At 41.3% G+C, this 20,554-nt stretch overlaps 1 protein-coding gene across 2 annotated transcripts in view; it reads left to right on the plus strand.

Moving 5' to 3' along the window:
- Positions 1-20,554, plus strand: part of slu7 (SLU7 homolog, splicing factor) — a 45,205-nt gene that overhangs the window by 17,100 nt on the left and 7,551 nt on the right. For both annotated transcript variants that reach the window (XM_078231160.1, XM_078231161.1), the window contains 7 exons: positions 3,874-3,918; positions 6,756-6,884; positions 9,301-9,398; positions 13,283-13,350; positions 13,443-13,582; positions 16,636-16,797; positions 19,406-19,510. In XM_078231160.1, the coding sequence (XP_078087286.1) occupies positions 3,874-3,918; positions 6,756-6,884; positions 9,301-9,398; positions 13,283-13,350; positions 13,443-13,582; positions 16,636-16,797; positions 19,406-19,510 (747 nt within the window). The remainder of the gene's footprint in view (positions 1-3,873; positions 3,919-6,755; positions 6,885-9,300; positions 9,399-13,282; positions 13,351-13,442; positions 13,583-16,635; positions 16,798-19,405; positions 19,511-20,554) is intronic.

The following is a 20,554-nucleotide window of genomic DNA, read 5'->3' on the forward strand; positions in this document are numbered from 1 at the left end:
TATTGTTTCACCTGGTAGGAGTGTTTGGAGCTTTGGACTGAGAGAGAGGAGTTCAAGGGGCAGGTGTTACTGCGGTTGCCTGTACAGTGAAAAGGGGATGAGATGTTGGGAGTGATAGAGGAGTGGACCAGGGTGTCCCGGAGTGCACAGTCCCTTCGGAATGTTCACTGGGGAGTTGGGAAGATGTATTTGGTGGTGGCATCATGCCAGAGGTGGTGGAAATGATAGAGGGTGATCCTTTGAATACAGAACTGGTGGAGTGGAAAGTGAGGACAAAGAGAGCCCTATTGTGATTTTGGGAGGGAGGGGAATGGGTGTGGGCAGAAGTTGCAAGAAATTTGTTGGAAATAGTTGAGGACCCCTGTCAACCACACTGTGGAGAAATACTCAGTTCAGGGAACAGGAAGACAATGTTGGAAGTGTCATTGTGGGAGGAAGCGTCATCAGAACAGATGCGACAGAGGCAGAGAAACACGAAGAATGGAATGGGATCGTTACGGAAAAAATGTAAGGAAGTGAAGTCAAAGTAGCTGTGGAAGTCGATGGGCTTGTGATGAATATTAGTAAACAGTCTATCCCCCATAAATGACGACAGATGTTAAGGAATAAAAGTTTCAGAGATGGACCTTGTGAAAGTGAGAGAAGTGTGGAAATTGGAAGCAAGACTGATGAATATTTCCTGCTCCAGACGAGAGCAGGGAGCAGCACGATTATAGTCATTAATGTACCAGAAAAAGAATTGTGAGAAGGAGCCTGAGCAGGACTGAGCAGGATTGTTCCACATACCCCACAAAAAGACAGGCATACCTAAGATCCATTGCCACGTTATTTTATTTGGAGGAAGTGAGAAAAGTTCCGTGAGACAACAAGTTCAACTGCCAGGAGGGTGGTGATGGATGGCAGCTGTTCGGTCCTCAATTTAAGGAGGCAAGCAGAGAGCTCACAGACTGTCCTTGTGGGGATGTAGAGGTGTTGGATGTCCATCGTGAAAAGGAAGCAGTTAGGGCCAGGAAACTGGAAGTTGCTGAAATGGGTGTTAAAAGAGTCATAAATGTAGGTGGGAAGAGACTGGACAAGAGGAGATAGAATAGAATCAAGATAAAGGAAATAATTGCAAAATATTTCTTAAGATGGCAGATGAGGTGAAGTAAAATGAAACAGAATAGCTGTCTCAAGTCTCTCTTTCTGTGGTTGATCCAGGAAGTCTTTGTTACAATCAGTGCAAAAGAACCTTGGAACACTTCAATATCCTTTCCTGGCCCAGTGCCTGAGGCAGTTGACAAGACCTCGTGCTAACAAAAGGGGAGGAAAGTTGAGCACCATTACAGGCCTGAGAGCCCAGTCCTGGAGCCTTGTGACTTGTACTGAAGAGTCAAGTTGCATTCAGATGGCCCCAGGTGATTCACTTTCAAAAACAAAACCTTTTAGTTTTGGGCAGCTCCTCGGCTTAACGCCTTGCCCTTTGACCTTCTAACTTGTGGGAATTTCTGGTACAAGCTCATTATAGGCTTCAACTCAACTGTAATGCAGGCTAGTTCCTATCAAAAACACATCTTGCTCCACCCCTCTGACAAAGCTCTGAGAATCCTGGAGCAACATAGAACAGCGACCATAACAATGAATCTCCACACCATTTTCTGATCATTTCTCCAAAAGAATGGGCATTCTCAGATCTAACAAATTATGGAGCTGATTCTTCCATGGAACTGCAATCACCATCAGATTGCCATTCAGCTTTCTTTTTACTTGCCCCAGCTTGGAGCTGCACATTTTTCACCCAGACTTCCAGCTCGGGCCTCCTGAGAAATGTGCAGCACTGCTGCTGCACAGGTCCCATCATCGGGGGGAGTTTTATCATGCCCCCAGTACAATTTTAATCTATAGATGTTTCTAGATACAAAAGAAGTCAATCGGTGGGAAACCTAAAAGACAAGTTTATTCAAGGACATTTTAAAGTTAGCACACCAGGGCATGATTGAACTCAAAATTAAGTTTCTTGCTGAGTTGTGGAGTATGGAATATTCAATTTTTTAATTGGCAGGAATTGCCCGTTATCTGCTCATTTAAAAATAACAAGTTGCTTGCTGCACTCTGCATATATAAAACTTCAGCTATTCTGTTCCAAACTCAAGTCCCCAATGCTGTGAAATCGGATGCCTTTATTGATCAAGGAAGCTACCTTATCCTTTTTAAGTCCTTGCTTAAAGTAATTATAAAGATCAAAAGAAATACTGCTCGTGTATTTCTGATTGTACCATACTTGCCTCCAAGCTTTAATTAAAATTATTCAGGTTATTAAAACATTGTAAATTTCTGAAGTGCATCCATTCAATCTACATAAGTGGGAATTTTTGGCACCAAAACCCTGTTAATCTGTGACTAATTTTCTAGCAATTGGATAGAATGTAATACTCAGTGATTACCTCTCCAGGATTTGAGTACTATCTTGGCTTCATTCGAAAGTTGAATAACTGCAAGTAGAGAAAGTTCTTCCTTTGGTGATGATCAAGATCTGGCCCATGTTTCTTGTGAGACCTTGAGTAATGAAGAGCGTATATGTTGTGTGATGTGAGACTAAGGTTCAGCTGTTTCCAAAATTCTTCTCAGGACTCACAACAAGTGAGAAAAATCAGTGGCTTATTTTTTTGGTCATGTAACCCATATGTTTTGAAGTGAGCCGTATGTAATAAATTGTATCCTCTTTGAATTTTCCATACAATTGTCTTATTGGGCTCCTGCATGCTGTAAGTTTTTCTTTCCGTAATACATAGTTGCATCTAGCTTAGAAATGTAATTACCTATATTTTTGGCATTTGTGATGCTTTTACTTAATTTGGCCAGGAATCAAGGCATTTATTTTGATGATGTAGATAAATTGGTTGGTTAGCAATAGAAAAAAGGTCATGCACTTTTGTGTTTTCTGACTGTTACTCATTTGGTTGGTTTTAACATGCATCCCATTAAAAAAACCTGAAATAAATCAATCTAGTCAAAATTCTTAATCTTGTTTATGCAAAGATACTGAAAAAATTCACATTTATGACCCCAAAAGAGAAAATGCTGGAAAATCTCAGCAGACCTGGCAGCATCCGTAAGGAGAGAAAAGAGCTGATGTTTCGAGTCCACACGACCCTTTGTCAAAGCTAAAAGGCATAGAAAGTAGGAGATATTTATACTGCAGGGTGAGGGAATGAAAGATGAGTCATAGCCACAGAAACCAGGGAAACCCAGTTAATATCTGTCCACACAGAGAATAAAGGGTGTGAATGGCCAAACGGCAGAGAAGCTAAAATGAAAATGTGGTGGCGCTGGCAGGAGGTGGGGCGGGGTGGGGGGGGGAGGGGGGGGGGGATGTTGTGGGGGAATGGGTGGGACAGAGATAAGATTTAGAAAAGGAGAAGCAAAGGGGGAGAAAAGGTAGGGGGAGGGGCGTAAAGTAGGGGAAAAGAGTGGGAAGAAAAATGAAGAAAGACAATAAAGAAATAAAAGGTAGAGAACAGTAAAAAATAAAATAAAATAAAATGAAAACAAAGGGGTCGAGGTGGGGTAGAACAAATCTATGACTATTATTTATGACTATTTCTGTAAAAGCTTCCAGGTAGTGAAACTTTGTGAATACTGGGTGAAATATAATCACTGAAGGAGTAGCTGTGAGCCCAACTGAAGCGCGTTTTTAAAAAAAATGAAAAAAGCAACATTTCATCAAGAAATACAGTCTTGTTAAAGACTCAGAATAAAGAGGAACTTTATTCTGGTCGATGTCTGAAAACTAAGACAATTACACAGAGTGGATATAAATCTATAATTACTGTTCGTTTTTTGTGTAATCATACTTAGCTGCATAGTTGATCTATCTATCTTTTATTGCTGCAGAACTCTTCAAGACGTCAGCGGGGAGAAGAGGATCATAATTCAGCAGTATGTGTGTTAGCCGAATGGAGCATTTTTGTCATCACTGAATATTTCTAGTTCCGTTTAGAGAAAGTGTACTAAATTCTTCTGACACACACACTCACACACACACACCTGATGCTAATCCCACTGGGGAGATGGGTGAACAGTGAGCTCCATGTGACTCAGGCTGTAAGCCCACTAATGACATGTAACTATGTGTACTTAAATTCTTATAGGCTTCCCACCTGCTCCGGTCAGGAACCTTGTTGTCAGTTGTTAACAATTCAGGACAAGTATGTTCCTGTAAAAATGGAGGATAAAGATGGCAAGACTTGGAAACCCTAGATGACAAGAGAGATTGTGAGCTTAGTGAAAAAGAAGAAGGAGGCATACATAAATTTCAGGAAATTGAAAATGGATAAGGCTCTTGAGGAGTTCAAAGATAGCTTGGAAGAGCTTAACCAGGGACTTGGGAGGGCTAAAAGGGGCCATGAAATGTTCTTGGCAGGCAGGATTAAGGAGAATCCCAAGGCTTTTTATATGTATATAAAGAGGAAGAGGGTAGCTAAGGAAAGGGTAAGTCACTCAAGGACAGTGGAGGGAATTTGTGTGTGGAACCAGATGAAGTGGGTGAGGCCCTTAACAAGTACTTTGCATCAGTATTCACAAAGGAGAAGGATGTGGTGGATGGTGAGTGTAGAAAGGAGGATGTTGACATTCTAGGACATGTTGAAATGAAAAGGGAGGAGGTATTAGAGGTTTTGAAAAACATTGTGGACAAGTGCCCTGGGCCAGATAAGATCTATCCCAGAATACTGAGAGAGGTGAGGGAAGAAATTGTTGAGGCCTTGGCCAAAATCTTTTAATCTTCTGTAGCCACGGGCAAGGTCCCAGAGGATTAGAGAATAGCTAATATTGTTCCTCTGTTCAAGAAGGAACAAGAGACAATCCAGGAAATTGCAGGCTAGTGAGCCTTACATCAGTGGTGGGGAAATTATTGGAGAAGATTCTTGGGGACAAGATGTGCTCACATCTGGAAAATAATAGGCTTATTAACGATAGGCAGCATGGTTTTATGAAGAGGTGGTCATGTCCCTCAAATTTGATTGAGTTCTTTGAGGCAGTGACGAGAAAAAAATTGACCTGGGCAGGGCAGTTGGACTTTAGTAAAGCCTTCGATAAGGTTCTTCATGGCAGGTTGATGCCCAAGGTGAAGTCATATGGGATCCGAGGTGAACTGGTAAGATAAGTACAAAACTGGCTTGGGCATAGAAAGCAGAGAGTAGCAGTGGAAGGGTACTTTTCTAACTGGAGGTCTGTGACGCCAGTGTTGACAAGGATTAGTGCTGGGGCCTCTGTTATTTGTAATGTATAAATAATTTGGAGGAAAATGTAGGTGGTCTGATTAGTAAATTTGCAAATGATGCAACAATTGTGGGAGTAGTAGATAGTGAGGAGGATTGTCAGAGGATATAGCAGGATATAAATCACCTGGAGATCTGGGCCAAAAGATGGCAGATGGAATTTAACCCGGACAAATGTGAGGTGATGGGATTTGGAAGGTCTGCTGCAGAAGTAAATATACAGTAAATGGTAGAGCTCTTAAAAATATTAGCATACAGAGGGATCGAGGCGTGCAGATCCACAGTTCCCTGAAGGTGGCAACTCAGGTATGCAAGGTGGTCAAGAAAATGTATGGCATGCTGGCCTTCATTGGTTGGGGCATTCAGTATAGGAATTGGAAAATCATGTTGCAGCTGTATAAGACTTTGGTAAGGCCGCATTTGGAGTATTGTGTACAATTCTGGTTGCCACAATACTGGAAGGATGTTTGTGTGTTGGAAAAGGTGCCGAAGAAATTTACCAGGATGTTGCCTGGTTTGGAGGATATGGACTGTGAAGAAAGATTGAACAAACTTGGATTGTTTTCATTGGAGTATCGGAGGATGAGGGGGACCTGATAGAGGGTTACAAGATTATGACAGGCTTGGATAGAGTGGGTAGTCAGAGTCTTTTTCCCAGGGTCAAAGGGTCAATTACTCAGGGGCAGAGGTTGAAAGTGAGAGGGGGAAAGTTTAAAAGAGATGTAAGGGGCAGGTTTTTCACACAGAGGGTGGTGAATGCCTGGAACATGTTGTCAGAGGAAACAGATTCTACAACAACGTTCAAGAGGCATCTGGATAGAAACATGAATAGGCATGGAATAGAGGGATATGGACCACGTAGAGGCAAGAAAATATTAGATTAGAGAGGCATCTGTGTCAGCACAGACTTGGTGGGCCGAAGGGTCTGTTCCTGTGCTGTACTGTTTTGTTCATTTAGTCAAACAGTACCATGAGAAAAGCATGCTTCATAGATTATAGTATTTATATTGAAGAAAGATTAACAATTTTATATTCGATTGTTGAATTTTATTCCAGGGCAAATCCATTCTTTTTCGCTTGGTGATGGTTGACCTTGCTAAGTAGTTTCAGGGCAAGCCAAGGCCCATGTGCAGCCAGCCAACCTCAACTGTTGGAGCCTCAGTACAAACTCTTTATGCCCTTGTGGGAGAGGCACAAACAATGCCGCACATTTCTGATGAGTGTCCCCTCCACAGATTAAGTGGCAGACCAGTCATCTTAAACCCAGCAAATGGAGAGGCTGTCATTTGGCTTTGGGGATTTGCATTTGCTAAATAAATAAATTCTCAGTAAATAGTCTGTGATACCAATGTTTGGATAAAGGAGTGTTCTGCTCTTTATAAATAAAGCTTTTGTCATAGATGGAATCATAGATTGATTACAGCACGAGAGGAGAACTATATTGTTTTCCGGTTGTATAGCACATAACTGAGCTTTATAATTGTCATTATGTTTCAGGAGAAGGACAACAGTGAAGATGAGGATGAAGATAAGTATGCTGATGACATTGATATGCCTGGACAGAACTTTGATTCTAAGCGAAGAATTACAGTCAGAAATCTCCGTATTCGTGAGGACATTGCAAAAGTATGGAAGTATTCTTCATGTTTAGATTAAAGCACAATATTTTTTTGACATTTTGCTGTTCAGTTACATTTTACCGTTGGTGATAGTACTTTGGTTAAAATTGCTGCATCATGCTTATGTTTCCAAAATGTAGACTTTGAAATTTTCAGGACATGGAGGCATTTAATGTCCGATTGGGTGACAGCTGCTAATTTAATCATGTATCAAATTTGAAAGTGTTTACATCCTTCTAAAGTATTTTTGGCCCTTTTTTCTGTTTCTTCACAAAACATATGTTCAGTAGCCAATAGAATGGTTTTTCTGGTTCCAACAAATGGTGTTTTCCATGTTGCCATTAGGAGGTCCTTGCAAGCTGTCTAAGATAAATTGTGTTCCAACAGCATTAAAAAGTATTGTTTGCGCTACTCAAAGCAAAATCCCCTAAATCGTCCAATAAAGTAGTCTTAAAGTCATCATTAAAAATGTAAATTATCCCTTTGAGAATTGCATTTGCATTCTGTACCAGAACAAAAAAGCAGCAAGATTACAATTCTATTTTGTACTGTAAGTAATGATGTTGAAAATGTTTTCTTTGATTCTTGGCATTTCCTATAGTGCATGGAAGAAGTTTACATGAGTTACATAATGACAAGTTTTAGTATTTTGAACACAGGTCAGACTGTTCTGTGGTAAATTCTGTTCCGTGATAGATTATTGTGGGGCGTGGTTCTACAGATGCAGACAGTCTTCGAGTGGTTATTCGTTAAGCATGGGTCTCAGTAGGAGTGGTTTGAAACTATTCAACTGAAACATCCTCACACCCATAGTGAATTGCAATAATAGCTTTATTTCCCCTCTCCAAAGTTAAGACATTAAGATTAATTTTGACCCTACTGCAACCCTCAGCAAGGTCAACTACCTCCACATAATTCCGGATCATAGAATCCCTACAGTACAGAAGGAGGCCATTTGGCCCATCGAGCCTGCATCGACAACAATTCCAACCTATCCCTGTCACCCCACACGTTTACCCTGCTAATCCCCCCGAAACTAGGGTCAATTTAGCATGGCCAATGAACCTAACCTGCACATCATTGGACTGTGGGAGGAAACAGGATCACCCGGAGGAAACCCACGCAGACACGGTGAAAACGTGCAAACTCCATACAGACAGTGACCCAAGCTGGGAATCAAACTCGGGTCCCTAGCGCTGTGAGGCGTCAATGGTAGTCATGATGTGGAGATGCCGGCATTGGACTGGGGTAAAGAGTAAGAGCTTTAACAACACCAGGTTAAACCAGGCCCACCTGGGGCTAGCTAGCCCTGTTGAAGCTCCAAGTAGAGTACTTGTTTTGGGAATCTCGTGTTAGGCATGTGGACGATGTGACTTGATATCATACAGAAAATGTACTCTTATCACATACAGACACGAGGCAATTTGTGTTAGTGTGGATGCTTGTTATTTTCCTGTGAGCTGTGATATTGTGTCAACAACAGTGATGGATTTACAGCTAGTGGGGCCCATGCTTTGGTTGATTTTACATCCCCCTCCCCCACCCCCACTGCCAGAACCATCCTTTCTCCTCCACTGCCCACTCCAGGGCCACCCCTCCCGCCACCCCATGCAATCGCAAACAATAAAACCATTAATCGGAAGGGACCAATTTCTGAGGAACTAACATGTCCCGGTTAAATGTCGAAAGTGTGGCCAAGTGCTTAATTTTCTCCTAATGATCTGCAAGTAAAAATGAGTAACAAGTTGACAAGGGAACTGAAAATTCCCATGACGGTCCACAGGATGAAAAGAAAGTATGATATTTATAATTAGGTAGACTTTGGAAGTTTAGTTAATCTTTGAAATTACTACTGGGTGATGCATTGACAGGTCAGGATGAACATAATGCCTGTAGAGTTGATTGAAATCATCGACTTCTGGGGCATGAAGATTTTACGAAATCACTCAAATAAGAATATCCCTCCCGTATCTTTCCAAGGCACAGTGGTTAGCACTGCTGTCTCAGCGCCAGGGACCTGTGTTCGATTCCCGGCTTGGGTCACTGTCTGTGTGGAGTTTGCACATTCTGCCCGTGTCTGCGTGGGTTTTCTCCGGGTGCTCCGGTTTCCCCTCTCAGTCCAAAGATGTGCGGGTTAGGTGGATTGGCCATGCTAAATTGCCCCTTAGTGTCAGGGGGACTAGCTAGGATAAATACATGAGGTTATGGGGATAGGGCCTGGGTGGGATTGTGGTCGGTGCAGACTCGATGGGCTGAATGGCCCCCTTCTGCACTGTAGGGATTCTATGATTCTATTTAGATGAACGAATTACCAGTTTGTAGCTGGGCTGACTGCCCTATCCATTCAAACTTGCAAACTAGAATGTATTAAAAAATTAAAACTTCTCATTATGTAAAACATGCATTTTTTTTGCTTTTCTCAGTACCTCAGGAACTTGGATCCAAATTCAGCATACTATGATCCAAAAACAAGAGCCATGAGAGAGAATCCTTATTCCAACACTGGCAGAAACCCAGATGAGTAAGTCATTGGACAGTAAGTCCTCGCTTAACATCGGTTCCCTTAACATTGGTTCACTTTAACGCCATTAATAAAATTGTGCAGTATATCTGTTTAACATTGCCAGTTTCACTTTAACGCCATTTACCACAGACTTCGCCTACTGTGGCCTGTCTGTTCACCTGACTTTTCCTGCCTCCACTCTTGCGCTCAGGCCTTTTTCCTCATGCTCCTGGATTTGCCAGCTCCCATCCTCTGTTCTCACCCTAGTCCTCGGGTCCTGTTCTTCAGTGGCCCCTGACTTTTGGCTTCGACCTTGGCTTTGCTTTGCTTTGCTTCTGAAGTTCTGGCCTCCATCTAGCGGCAGAAGTTGTTTGGTGCATGCAGTCAGGACTTCAGCTGCTACCTGCACCAACCAACCTCTACCACTAGATGGAGCCTGGTTAAAGGTATTGTACTGAGGTGAGTACTGTAATTTTAAAAAATATTTATTTTCTGTTTAGTGATATATTTTATTTTGAAAAAATTTCAGGTAGGGATGGCACAGTGCTGCACGTGTTTGGTACAGTGCTATTAACTTGTACTTTTGTCTGGGTGAGAAATATCGAAAGGAACCCAATTCTGGCTTTAATATTGACTCCTACGGGAACCTGTGATTCAATTAAAGTTTGTGTCACTTAAAGTCATGATTTTCAGGGACACAACCACAACTTTAAGTGAGGACTTATTTAGATGTGTAGTCACAATAGCACAGATCTGGTTAGAATTATCAATGAACAGGTATATTTTTTATCATAAGGCAAATATGTTGTACTGTGTTCGGATAACTAACAAAGGAATAATGACTGGGTCTTAAATATAGGTTGTCTTCAGCTGATTTTAAAGCGAAAGATTGGTAGGAATGTTTCAGTGCAGGTAGATAGAGGGATCTCAGAATTACTTAAAGTACAATTCTGAAATCTAGCAGTCGCGATAAATTTTGTAATTTAAAATTCATGCATACAGTGTTCCTTTTTCTATTTTCCACTTCACACTTGTATTTTGTAAAAGAAATTGAATGCATCCTTTAAGTTTGTCAAAAATGCCGGTCTAATTTTATTTTTGTTCATGGGATACAAGTGCCACAAGAGCAACATTTCTTGTTCATCCCTGAACCGCTCAGGTGCTTGCGAGGCCATTTCATTGGCCAGTTAAAAGTCAATCACATTGCTGTTGGTCTAAGTCATATTTGGACCAGACTGGGTGAGGATGACAGATCACCTTCCCTAAGTTTTTTAAGTTTATTTATTAGTGTCACAAGTAGGCTTACATTAATATTGCAATGAAGTTACTGTGAAAATCTCATCGTCGCCACACTCCAGGTGCCTGTTCGGGTACACTGACCGTATGGGGTTTTTAAGCAAGCAGGTAGTTCCAGAATTATTTCATTCATTGCATTTAAATTTCCCTTGTGTCTCTGGATCATTAATCTAAGTCTCTGGATTACTAGTCCAGGAACATAGTCAGTATGCAACTGCACCCCTTAATTAACTCTCCCAATGCCTCCAGTTGCACTGGAACCAAACCATAAAGACATTCAGTCAATCACTAAACCCATCCTTTTTCTGAAAGTCTTCTCCTAAAAAAAAAATCATCTTTAAAGTATGTTCTAAAGAAAGACTTTGGGATATGGCTTTCTTGTCCTATTCACAGCAGTTCAGTTGAAACTTTGTTGTTTGTAAATAGAAGGTAACTGAGAGCCTTTGTGTCATGTCCACTTTATAATCCTTCAGTATGCACCAGAATCATTGTACAAAGAGATCTGATTCCAAAAGGCATGATGTCAGATGATTCAATGATTTGTACAGGGAAATCAAATGAACATCACTTGCCAGTTTGATTTTTTTCTAGATAACAGCAGCTTGCGTTTATAATACATCCTTAACTTAGAAAAAGGTTCCAAGGCACTTTACAAAAGAATAATCAAATGAAGTTGGCACTGAGTCGAGGGGGGAGGTGTTAGAAGCTTGGTCAAAGATGTAGGGGGCGATTCTCCCGTCCCGCTGTGCTAATTTTCTAGCACAACAGGCTGGGAGAATCTGCACCGCGCCAGAAATCGGCGGGGAGTCAGGGCTAACATTTATATTTTGCAAATCATTTAAATGCTATTAGGAAGCCCAGGACTGAATTCTCCGGCCCCGCTAGCCTCTCCCACCCCGCCAGAGTGGGAGAGATTTGAATAGCTAGAACCCTCTAGCGGGGTTTACAGTAGGCCCCCACTTTCAGGGTCCCCACTCCCTGCTGGAGTGAAGGTGGGGCAATCAAGGCCTCCCCAGGGGGATGGGTGGGTGACCCCTGGGCATGGGTACCCTGGCAGTGCCAGCCTGTGTCCCCGGCACTGCCCAAGGGGCAAAGTGCCTGGCCACTGGTGTGGGGCAGTGCCAAGGGGGCAGGGCCCAGGGGGCGATCGGTGGGGGGTCCCACTGCCATTCTGTATTGGGATAGATGGAGGCGGGAGGGAGGTCAGCGATCGGGGTGGGCTGGGGGGGAGAGAGAGTCTGGTGGGGGGGGTCTGCTGGGGGGGCTTGGCACTGCGGGGGAGGAGGGCTGGAGATCGGGGCGGTCCAGTCTGGGACGGGGGCAGGTTGGGGGACCGCAATCAGGCTGTGGTGCGGGGGGGGCCGGAGGGGATGTTGGGGCGGGGGGACACTGCAGGGGTCTTGAGCTGACCAGCAAACAGGAGGCTGACAGTTTGGGGCCACTGCGCATACACAGCGGCAGCTGGTTTCAGCCTCCTGGGCAGGAATAGGCCCCGTACCCTGAAATCTAATGAGATTCATATTGGTGGCCTCTGCATTGCACAGAGTGTGGGAGATTCTAGTGTGAACTCCCAGTGAAAAAACCAGCATGAATTACTCGTTTTCCCACAAATTCGACACTCGGAACTTTTTTGGGAGAATTCCGCCCGTAATTTTTAAGGAGAATCTTCATGGAGTAGAAAGGAGCTTTGTAGAGCTTGAGGAGATTACATTTGGTGAGGAATGAGTTGTACAGAGATTTAAATAAATGATGTGAATTTTAAATAGGAGATGTCGGGTGCCAGAACCTATTGTAGATCGGTGATCACAGGGTTGATAGGCGAGTGCAGGTTAGGATGGCAGGAGCTGCGACTTGGATGAGCTAATCTTTATGGAGGATGGTAGGTTGGCAAGCAGATCAGTGGAATAGTTGAGTCAGGAGGTGACAGAAGCATGGATGAGGGCCTCTGCGGGAGGTGGGTTGTGGCAAGGATGCAGGTGGGTGCTGCTATTCAAATCTTTCTAATTTTTTAATGGAGTAGACTGTGCTTCACTGAGGCAAGACTGGTCGTCAGAGAAGCAGGCTGATATCCAATAGAGGAGTTGATAACAGGTGAAAAAAATGTAAAAGTTGTGTATTAACAGCTTGTATGTTGAATTAAGTGCAGTGTCGTAGGATGATATTGTCAAGGGACACCCTTGAATGAAGATGATGGATGCTTGGAGGCCACTTTTGCTTACAAACACTGAAACTTGATTGATGGGGTGCATAGAGATGTTAAACGTTACTGCTCAGAATCTCTGTGTTGAAAATATGCCAATAGATCTGCAATAAAAGTTCTGCATTTCGTGTTTTCATTTTATCAATTTGTATTCGCAAAATGAGATCAAATGGCCATGCTGTCTAACAATGAACATAGTATGGTTTTTAATCTAACGGTAATTAGTGCTTCATATGTCTTCATTGAAACAGTGACTATACCTCAAACTTATTTTATTGACAGTGAAAGATTTTGAAATTTCCTGATGCTGTAAAAGGATTCCTTTAAATGGAAGCTCTTTTTTCTCTAGTGATGGCACAGAACTACGATATTATCCATATTTACTTTCTTGCATTTTTTATTCTAGAGTTGGCTACGCAGGAGATAACTTTGTACGTTACACAGGTGACACAGTCAGAATGGCACAAACCCAGTGTAAGTCCTATAACATTTGAAATATTTCAAGGCTTTATTTCTTCTAACTTGTAATTGTGAGACAGTTGCAGTAACATTTTTTCTCCTAATAGTGTTTGCTTGGGAGGCTTATGAGAAGGGTTCAGAAGTCCATCTCCAAGCTGATCCTACGAAACTTGAAGTCCTTCACCAGTCATTCAAGGTTAAGAAAGAAGAGTTTGAGAAACAGCAGAAAGGAAGCATATTAGAAAAGGTACAATGCAAAATAAATTCTAGACCAAATAGCCTCATGAAAGTTGCATCTTTAAAGGTTACAAACTAGGTTGAACATCTTTTTGTTCAAATTTTACAGAAAATGTAGTGGCTCTTTGATTTTTTTAAGTCATTGGTTTCCTGATCAAGATGGAGATTTTTGGGTTGAACCTCCTTTCCTGCATGGATAAGACATGGTATCACCGGCATGGAGTTTCCCAGAGTGGTTCCAGTTGCAACTATGAGGGGGCAATAATTTCAAATCAACCTAAAGCGCTCATCTTTGGTGTGCGGCTGGTAGAGTTGTTGCATTAAAGGAGAATAAATGGAATCATGAATATATTATCAGATACCTCGGTTACTTCAAGTTCTTTGTTGCATTTCTTTTTGGGAAAGCCCATTTCTGTTTCAAAATGAAGTATAGAATCACAAGGTTCCAAGCTGACCGAATCAAACATTTCCTGAAAGCTGCTCCAGAAGGTGGAGTAAACCACAAGAGCATATTAATTATTGCCTTAAAGCTCACTGTATAATGTTATTAAATTAATTTAAATAGCTCGAATCAAACTTCATGAGCAAGTCTCTCTCATTAGACAGTAATGGGGAAACAGGTATCAGTAAGTGCCCTAATGCTTCAGTGTGCCAAATTAATTAATTTAATGCAGTAATTAACTAATCATTCCCAAAAAAATCTAAGTTTGTTACAAGGTTTGGGACTTTCAGTACAATAATTTTAATTAAAAGGATCAATAATAGGTTAAAAACAGCATGGAATGACCATTGTAAGTGAACAGCTAGGATTTCATTTTAGGATATTAATTACAAAGGCAAAGTGGCTGGCTTATTGGATATACAGCTTTTATGTGCTTCTGCTAGAAATTACAACATCACCATTAATTCTGGAGGGAACATTGTGCTGGATATCTGATGTTGGAATAGCTCATGTGCATGGAGTCTTTATCCATTTTTTATTCGAAGTCCAACCTATATATCCTCGTAAATGCAAAAGGAATAGCCACTTTGGTGTTGATTGCCTTGAAGAACTTGTATGGACACAGTGCCTCAAATCTGGCTGACCGAAAATAAAAGGTCTCTCATTTTAAGGCGGAGATGAGAAAACATTATTTTTCTCTAAGGGTCATGAGTCTTTGGAACACTTCCCTGGAATGTAGTGGAGGCACGGTCAATGAATATTTTTAGGGCTGAGGTGGATTCTTGACTAACAAAGGAGTCAAAGGTTATTGGGGTAGGTGGAATGTGGAGTTGAGGCCACCATCAGATCAGCACAATCTTATTGAAAAACAAAGCAGGCTCTTAGGGCCATATGGCCTTATCCTTCTCCTAATTTGTGCTGTATTTTTTAATGCATTTCTTGCTGAACTGGTCATTTCAGTAGAAATTATATTGTGTTTAAATTTTATTATATTTAAAACTATGTAGGTAGTTAGTAAGATTTTTTTAAAAAATCCAAAGCTGTTTATTGAGTATAGTGCCGAGCCAGAGCAACCATCAATTGAATAATGTTTTTCTTTCCAAAAATGACTTCTCCTCCACTCCCTACAGGTATCAGGTTTTAGGAAATGTAGTTGTTGGAGTTAAGGATCAAACCTAAAAGAAGTTATTTGATTACCTCAGGGTTTTTCATTTTGTTACAATCTTAAGAGTTGACTGAGAAAAGCACTGGATTGCTGCGTGCTGAAATATGTGACAGAAAGAGAGAGAGAATCTTAACATTGCCCAAATGTTTTGTTGTGCCCAAATTGATTGTGATTGATTATAATAGACACAAAAATTAGTATTCTTCAATGTACAAAGATTAGCTCATGTAATTGAAATCTAATCTGACAATAGAAACTTTTTGTTTAGAATGCATAATATTCAAAGCCGAAATCTATTCCTTAAAAATTTCTTATTCCTCATTTAATTTTTGAAGAGCAAATTTGGTAAAATTGCCATGCAGCAATGAATTCTTAAATTTCCTATTATGGTATTACTGAATCCAGCCAGAATCCCAAATATTTCCTTGAATTGTGGCCATGTGAGAGACAATTTTAAACTGAATATGAACATTGGAGCAGAATAGAAAAGTGAAAAAGTGTGGTCATTTAAGTACTTTTGGATTTAATCCCACTCGCTCCAGGTCATTGTTTACTTATTTTGTTGTTGATGCTTTTCCATAGGCTCATATTTAAGCACACATTCATCTGGCTATCATTGTTCCCTGTCATCAGTTCTGTATTCAGCCTTGCAGATCTGATAGAATCTAGGGTCACTTGAGTGTAAAGTGCAAAATAAGAGAGTTGTATGTATCTGTGTACATAATCTGTACGTACCAGTTCCCAGACTTAAACTGCTATTTAAATCTTTTAATATAATTTGGATTGTCAATTCTAGGCATTATGGATTTGGTCCTTAGTGATTGCAATATGTCCAATTACTTATTATAATCCAACTGGGATGTTAAAGATAGCACAGGACTTACAGATTACTTGTGCAACTGAAAGCTAAAAGTCTGAGGTTTCGGGACAGTTATTGTAGCAGGAATTATCCAAAGGACTAACCAGAAAGAGGTAAATATAGACCTTATGGAGAATCCGCTCTCTGATTTAAATTTGTGTTTGGTTCAGTCCATCAATTTGACCTTTAAGCCCATTCTAAACATTTTGGGTCTGAGTAGTGTAACATTGCATTGGCTTTTTTTTTTTTGGCCATTGACCGCAATGGCTCTGATTTCTTGTGGCACATTCTAATCAGTTCTCCTCCAGTATAAATGGCGCAAATTCACAAATGGTGGATTGGCCATTGAACACTAATATTGTTGTTCCAGTGAATTCAGGCCCAATGTTCTTTCTGAAGTGGGGGAAATATTTAAGTTATATCTTGCTGAACTTGTGTTCAGCCTGTACATGTTTGACCTGCATAGAATGTGATGCATGTGAGAATTGTATGATGATCTGATTAATTTTTTAAAAAACTCGTGGAGCAGTGATCAGCAGTCCTGTTTGAATTTTGCACTAGGTGCTGATGTTTCATAAAATCACCTTCTCTTTGCAGTATGGAGGCCAGGAGCATCTAAATGCTCCACCACGTGAGCTGCTGCTAGCTCAGACAGAGGATTACGTGGAATATTCGAGGCATGGTGCTGTCTTAAAGGGCCAGGAGAAAGCAGTCATTCGATCCAAATATGAAGAGGATGTCCTGATTGGTAATCACACGGTAAGTGACGGAGTTTTGATCAAAGAACTTCACATACTTCGATCTTTCGAAGCGTAAGATCTATGATTTCCTTTTATTAGTTCATTGGAATTTGTATTCAGCCATCAATTCAACACCCCTCTAGCCTTCCCATCTCATCTTGGTATTTTGCTGTCCCACATCCTCAAGAGTGTCCTCCCAACATAATCTTATCCTTGTCCAGTACTACCTTGTCTCCTAGTTGGGCTTCTGGACTTGATAAAACAATGTAATACTTAAGATTACTCAGATCGTGAATTAGAAAGAAGAACTTGCATTTATGTTGGATCTTTCAAAACCTCAGGACATCCCCACATCTTTTAAATACTCGACAGGCAGTTTGTACACAACAAGGTCCCACAAAAAGCAATGAGATAAAGGACCAGATAATCTCTTTACATAGTGATTGTGGTATAAATGTTGGCCAGGACACCTTTACTTTTCTTTGAATCGTGCTGTGGAATCTTTGACATTCACCTGAAAGAGCAGATATGGTCTCAGTTTAACATTTGTCCAAGAGGCCAGTGTGCTGAGAGAGCAGCATTTCCCTCAATACTACGGTGAAGTATCAGCCTGGATGTTGTGCCTGGGAGATGGGGTTGAAGCCACAATTTTTTGATTGAGAGATGAGAGCGTTGAGCAAAGGTTGACACTGAGTATTTAGGTGGAATGCCAGACAGACCAACCATTATAGCATTGAGACAATGAGGAATTGTTAAACTTGTCCCAAAGCAGTTTTCACCCCAGGATCAGAATGGACTTTTGCATCTGGGAGGGAAGGCAGCACCGATTTTCCATTTCATTTCTGAATTTGAGATTCCATACCAGGGGGCAAGGTGGGGTTTTAGTTAAGCTGGTAGCTTTTGAGAGCCAACTTGATGGGCCAATCCTTGTCTCACAGCCAATGGTGAGAGGTTTCTTTCTCTCCCTCTTGTCAGTTGTGTGCATTAAATAGGCATTTGCACACTATTGTTGAAATAAAGTTTTTGTGTTGATGGGGCATTAACTCAAAATTCCAGTCCTTGAATTAACACTTCTGATATGCCTTTTCCTCAACTGAGGATTCCCCTTCTTCAATGTTAACAGGGCCCCTGTTCATTTCTGTCCCATTTCCCGCACCTCCCCACTCACTCCCTCTCCTTCCTCCCAGAATCATGATGGGTTTCCTTTGTCCTTAACTTCCATCTCACCAACCTTCATATTCACTAGATCATTGTCTGCCATTTCCGCTGCCTCCAGTGTGACGCCACCGACAAACACATATTCCCCTCTCCTCTTTCAGCATTCCACAAGAATTGGTCCCTTTGTGACCTGGGTCCATTCCTCAATCACCTCCAACACCCCCTCCTCTTCTCACGGCAACCTGGAGCACAAGCAATGGAGATGCAACACTTACTCTTTTACCTGATTTTTTTTCCATCCAATGCCCAAACTTTCCTTCCAGGCGAAATAGCAATTTGTATATTGTACATTCAATTCAGTATGCTGAATTCTCTGCTTACAATGCAGTCTGCTCTGCACTGGGAGACCAGATGCAGATTGGGTGACCACTTTACAGGACACCTCCGTTCAGTCTGCAAGCTGACCGTGAGCCTGTCATTTTACTTCTCTATCTTGCTCCTACTCTGGCTTTCTGGCCTCTGCCTCTTAGTGTTCTAATGAAGCTCAGCACAAGCTTGAGGATCAGCACCTCATCTTTCAGTTAGGAGCTTCATATCCTTCCACTCTCAACATTGAGATCAGCAATTTCAGACTGCAACTCTTGCCCCATCTTCTTTCCTTTCTCCTAGCTGGTGTCGGATTTATTCGTTCAAGTTCCCTCTTTGGTTTGCTTTCGGACGGTAGCTGTTCATTATGCTGCCAGTCACAACTCCTCTAGACACATCTTTTGTTTCTTTACTTATCCCTTTACCACTCCTTGCGACAACAACCTTTTTGTCATTTAATCTACTTTGCCTTCCACCCCATCACAGACCTTCACTTTTGTTCTTTTTGCCAACCTCCACCCCTCCCCCACTTTGCTTCCTTAAAGCCTGTTACATTTTAAATCTTTCCCAGTTCTGAAGAAAAATCATCAACCTGTTAATGTTAACTCCATTTCTTCCTCCAGAGATGTTGCCAAACCTCTCGAGTATTTCCAGCATTTTCTGATTTCCAGAATCCGCTGTATCTTTCTTTGTTGGCTCTGTATCTTTTAGTGTCAGTCAGTATGTATTATCACCATTTCAAATCAATTGTATTATCTTGCTTCAGTAAAATTGTTGATGTTACAACGATGAGGAAATCACTGTCACATCTGGGCCATTATGGGAAGATGGTAAATATTAGAAACTGCATGCCCGTGTGCAGTACGATGGGGAATCTTCTCGGGATAAGTTGGAAATTTATGTAAGGAATTATCTGTTCGTTGGGGGAGGCACTCAATTTTTGAACTTTTCTTTACTAACATAGTACCTTGTTACATTCCTAAATAGTTTTGAACAGGTCTCGGTAAATTTGTGATTCTGATGCTAATGAGTTTTCAATTTGTAATGCTAACTTTTTGAGCACTCATTTCTAATTCATGTTTTACTTGTGTGTTACTTTACAGTCCGTTTGGGGCTCCTACTGGAAAGAAGGGAGATGGGGGTACAAGTGCTGTCACTCATTTATCAAAACTTCCTATTGTACAGGAGAAGCAGGGAAGCAGATTGCTGTGAGTACTGCAATACTTCAAGACAGCCCTTATATTATTATTAAACTTGTAAGATTCCTTCATTTTCAGCAGCCCACATTGAATCGTGTGCATATATTTGGTATTATTCTTGATTATTAAAGTCTGTAAGCTATTTGGTTTACTTTAACCTTGCACTAACTCCTCCCATAGGACTTGAGTTTTAATCTTGAGCATTTTATTTGCAGTAATTATGTTGAAGGGTTTCTAGGTGGAGCACTGTGTGACTGTTTACTATAGTTTAGAGGATAGGAAAATATTTTTAGCAGAAGCAGTTTCAGGGCCAGAGAGGTTCTGCTTCCGCTGGTTAAACCCCACACTAACAGAAGGAGGGAGAACAAAGAAATAGACAGCATAGGGAATGTGAAAAAGAGGAAAGGATTACCCATCCTGGTGAATATTCCATTACACTCCTGTAAGTGACGGAGAAGCTTTAACAGGTTAGCAAGCGAGTCACTCATTGCAAGGTAACCACCATCCACCCTGTTTTTGCAACCTTAATGTTAATGTGGCTGAGCCAGTTAATGATGGTAAATGACAGTGTTGGTGCTTGATGCCATTCAGTGAATAGGAGCTGGTTGAACTTACTCTGGTTTGAGGTGATCATCAACCTAGATGTAAGCCTAGACCCGAATGCTGTGTAGATTCCATTGTGATCTAACAAGGGCTGCTTCATTATCCAAAGAGTTGTGAATGGAGTTGAACATGATATATTCAGTGACTAACCCCACTACTGACATGATCTAGCAAGGTGACCTACTGAAGTAACCCAAGATGGAGGTCTGTTCATTTCTTGGGTACATAGAAAGTTAGAAGATCAGCCTGAAGCACAGAAGCCAAAAGTGCCTACAGTAAATAAGCACCATGACTTTAATGATAGCATTGTCTTAAATTTAAAATTAATATTAGATCCCAGTTCCGTTGAATGGTTTACACATGTAAGGTTAACCTGTGTTTAATCTTACCAGGTACTGATGGACTGCTGTATATTTCCAGCAGCGTTGTTTTTAAAAAAATTATAGATAA

This window comes from Mustelus asterias, chromosome 16 (assembly GCF_964213995.1).
Source record: "Mustelus asterias chromosome 16, sMusAst1.hap1.1, whole genome shotgun sequence".
NCBI lineage: Eukaryota > Metazoa > Chordata > Chondrichthyes > Carcharhiniformes > Triakidae > Mustelus > Mustelus asterias.